We start from the raw sequence: 2,500 nt of genomic DNA, 5'->3' as shown, positions 1-2,500 counted from the left end.
GAAGTAAAGGGAATTAAAAGCACTTTGATACTGCCATTTTGACTATCCTAACTCGTGTCATTCTTGCAATGATAGATGATGGTGCTATAAAGAGCACAAGCATTCAGTGTTTTTTCTCAGATAGAGGCAAATGCGAGTACTATAGTGAAATACTGAAAGGATGAGAAAGAAAAGAAGAAAATGCTTAGAATATTATCATTTTGTCATTCCTGACGCTATTGCTCCATACCTTGGCAGGTGATGGTGTTATAAACAGCGGGCGTAGAAGGCCACCGCGATGTCCCTCTTTCGCAAGAGCCCCAAGAGCCCCCAGGAGGTGTCCAAAGCCCTCAAGGATGCTCTCACGGCACTCGAACGGTCTGACAAAAAGGCTGAAAAGGTCAGTGGAAAAGTATGTGTCACCTTCATTTTTTATTTCTTTGTGTTTGGCTTTTTGTGTGTGTAATATGTTCAGTTCGGTTGTTTTTTTTTGTTGGCACTCACCAAAGCTTTGTATTATTTGTGTGTGTGAAATATATGCATATATGATGATATAGATATATGAAAAAAATTGGAATTTTATAGTAATTACTTTCATTGCATAAAATCTTGATTTGAGTAAACATATTTCTTTTATCCATATTCTTTTTTTTAGTTATCTCAGCATTATATAGCTAAATTCTGTATAATGTTGATCAATTTGATCTAAAGATTATTTGTGTGTATATATATATATATATATATATATATATATATATATATATATATATATATATATATATATATATATATATATATATATATATATATATATACATATACATACATATATATATTTATTTATTTATTTATTTATCTCTATATCTGTTATATATTTATATGTATCTGTATAGATGGATAGATTTATAGGTAGATGAATATACAAGTATATCCCTTTTTCTTTTTTATTTTGTAAGATATTCTGTCTTTAATATAACCTCGGTTTTCCCATATCTAGTAATCTGTTGTATAATTTGCTATTATATCCTGAATGTTGATAACAGTCTATGATAGGATTGAGATATCAGTCTACACTTAGAGATTTGGAAATTTAGCAAAGGAATGTTTAATTGAAAAATTGCAAAATAATAATAATATTGCTTTTTGTAAAGGTATGTGCTGATGATTGATGGAATTATCAGTATTCACATGAGATCCATATACCAATGAAATTTGTAGTAATTGAAAAACAATCATCAGTGTAAGTTTGGTGATATTGATAACTGTTAAGCTTTGCAACCAACAGTACCAGTTTGGATAGCATATTTTACCTATATATATAAAGTTCTACTTGTATTTTTCAGGCAAATTGTACATTCATGCTAATCTGATATTGTTGATGTAAGATAACATGTATGATTTATTATTTTCACTGTATACATGATTTTCATGTATCTATTTATCTGTTTTGTGGATATCCATTGAAAATTGATCTTTATGCCTGTGAATATTTGGAGTAATCTTTGCATTCATACATATACTTTGATTTCTTGAGCGATTTTACTTCATCTCCTATGTAAGCTAACTGTTGTTACTGTCTTGATTTCATAGAGTGCTCCCCATGTCTTTGTCAGGCACAAGAGGACACTAGCAAGAGCCTGACGCAGATCAAGACGATGCTGTATGGCACCAGCGATTCAGAGCCTCAGGATATTGTGTTAGCACAGCTTGCTCACGAGTTTTACAACAGCAATATGCTGCTGCTGCTTATCCATAACCTTCACAGAATAGACTTTGAGGTAAGTTCAGGCTGGCTCTTCTGTTCTATTCTGAAGTGATACTGATGAAGTGATTGATTCTATATGGTAGGACTTTTTAAATCTTGATGCTGTCAGTATGTTTCTCCAGGAACCTGTTTTGTGAAGATGGCTTTAGGTCTTCCCACAATATTTTCAAAAATGTTTGGTCATTCAAAGGTTCATAGATTGAATATAATATTTACAAGTATATTCAGACAGTCAGTATCTATATACTGACTCAGAATTCTATTTTGAGTAAAAATTCTTTTATTAAAATTGTTTTTAAAACCATACTTATAGACCGTTTGTTATGTACATGTGTATAAGTTATGAGGTTAAAGGACATTTTTCTGTTACAATAATTGTAATATTTTTTGTTTAAAGGTACTTATTAATGTCCTATTTAAATGGATATGTTCACCATTAATTATGGTGTGACACTAAATACATGTAATGTATTATCTTCACAATGTAGAGTGGAGAAAATTCCCTCAAGAGGCTGTACATATGATGTTTGTAAACGTTTAATGGGCTCATCAGATGAGCACTAAGCCATTCATTCTGATTTACTCTGTATAAAAACTTGATTCCTCATCTGAAGTGCACTCCTTCACAGGTACTTCATGATGATTTACAAACTCAAACCTTTACTACACAACTCAATCATTCATTATAAAGGGTCATTATGTTCCCAAAGCAAGGGAAGATAACATGAATATCACCAAGTTTGATTTTCTTTGTGA

The 2,500-nt window shown here is 31.3% G+C and overlaps 1 protein-coding gene across 12 annotated transcripts in view; it reads left to right on the top strand.

Annotated features, from left to right (window-relative positions):
* Nucleotides 1-2,500, top strand: part of Mo25 (calcium binding protein Mo25) — a 21,876-nt gene that overhangs the window by 9,921 nt on the left and 9,455 nt on the right. For 9 of the 12 annotated variants that reach the window (XM_027366983.2, XM_070141052.1, XM_070141050.1 and 6 more), the window contains exons 2-3: nucleotides 238-391; nucleotides 1,593-1,757. In XM_027366983.2, coding sequence (XP_027222784.1) covers nucleotides 278-391; nucleotides 1,593-1,757 — 279 coding nt within the window. In that variant the 5' untranslated portion in view covers nucleotides 238-277. The remainder of the gene's footprint in view (nucleotides 1-237; nucleotides 392-1,592; nucleotides 1,758-2,500) is intronic. The other 3 variants (XM_027366987.2, XM_070141055.1, XM_027366988.2) reach the window with 1 other exon arrangement.

The sequence above is a fragment of the Penaeus vannamei genome, chromosome 27 (genome assembly GCF_042767895.1).
Source record: "Penaeus vannamei isolate JL-2024 chromosome 27, ASM4276789v1, whole genome shotgun sequence".
Classification (NCBI taxonomy): domain Eukaryota; kingdom Metazoa; phylum Arthropoda; class Malacostraca; order Decapoda; family Penaeidae; genus Penaeus; species Penaeus vannamei.
The sequence above is the reverse complement of the archived record's forward strand: the minus strand, read 5'-3'. Positions and strand labels throughout refer to the sequence as shown.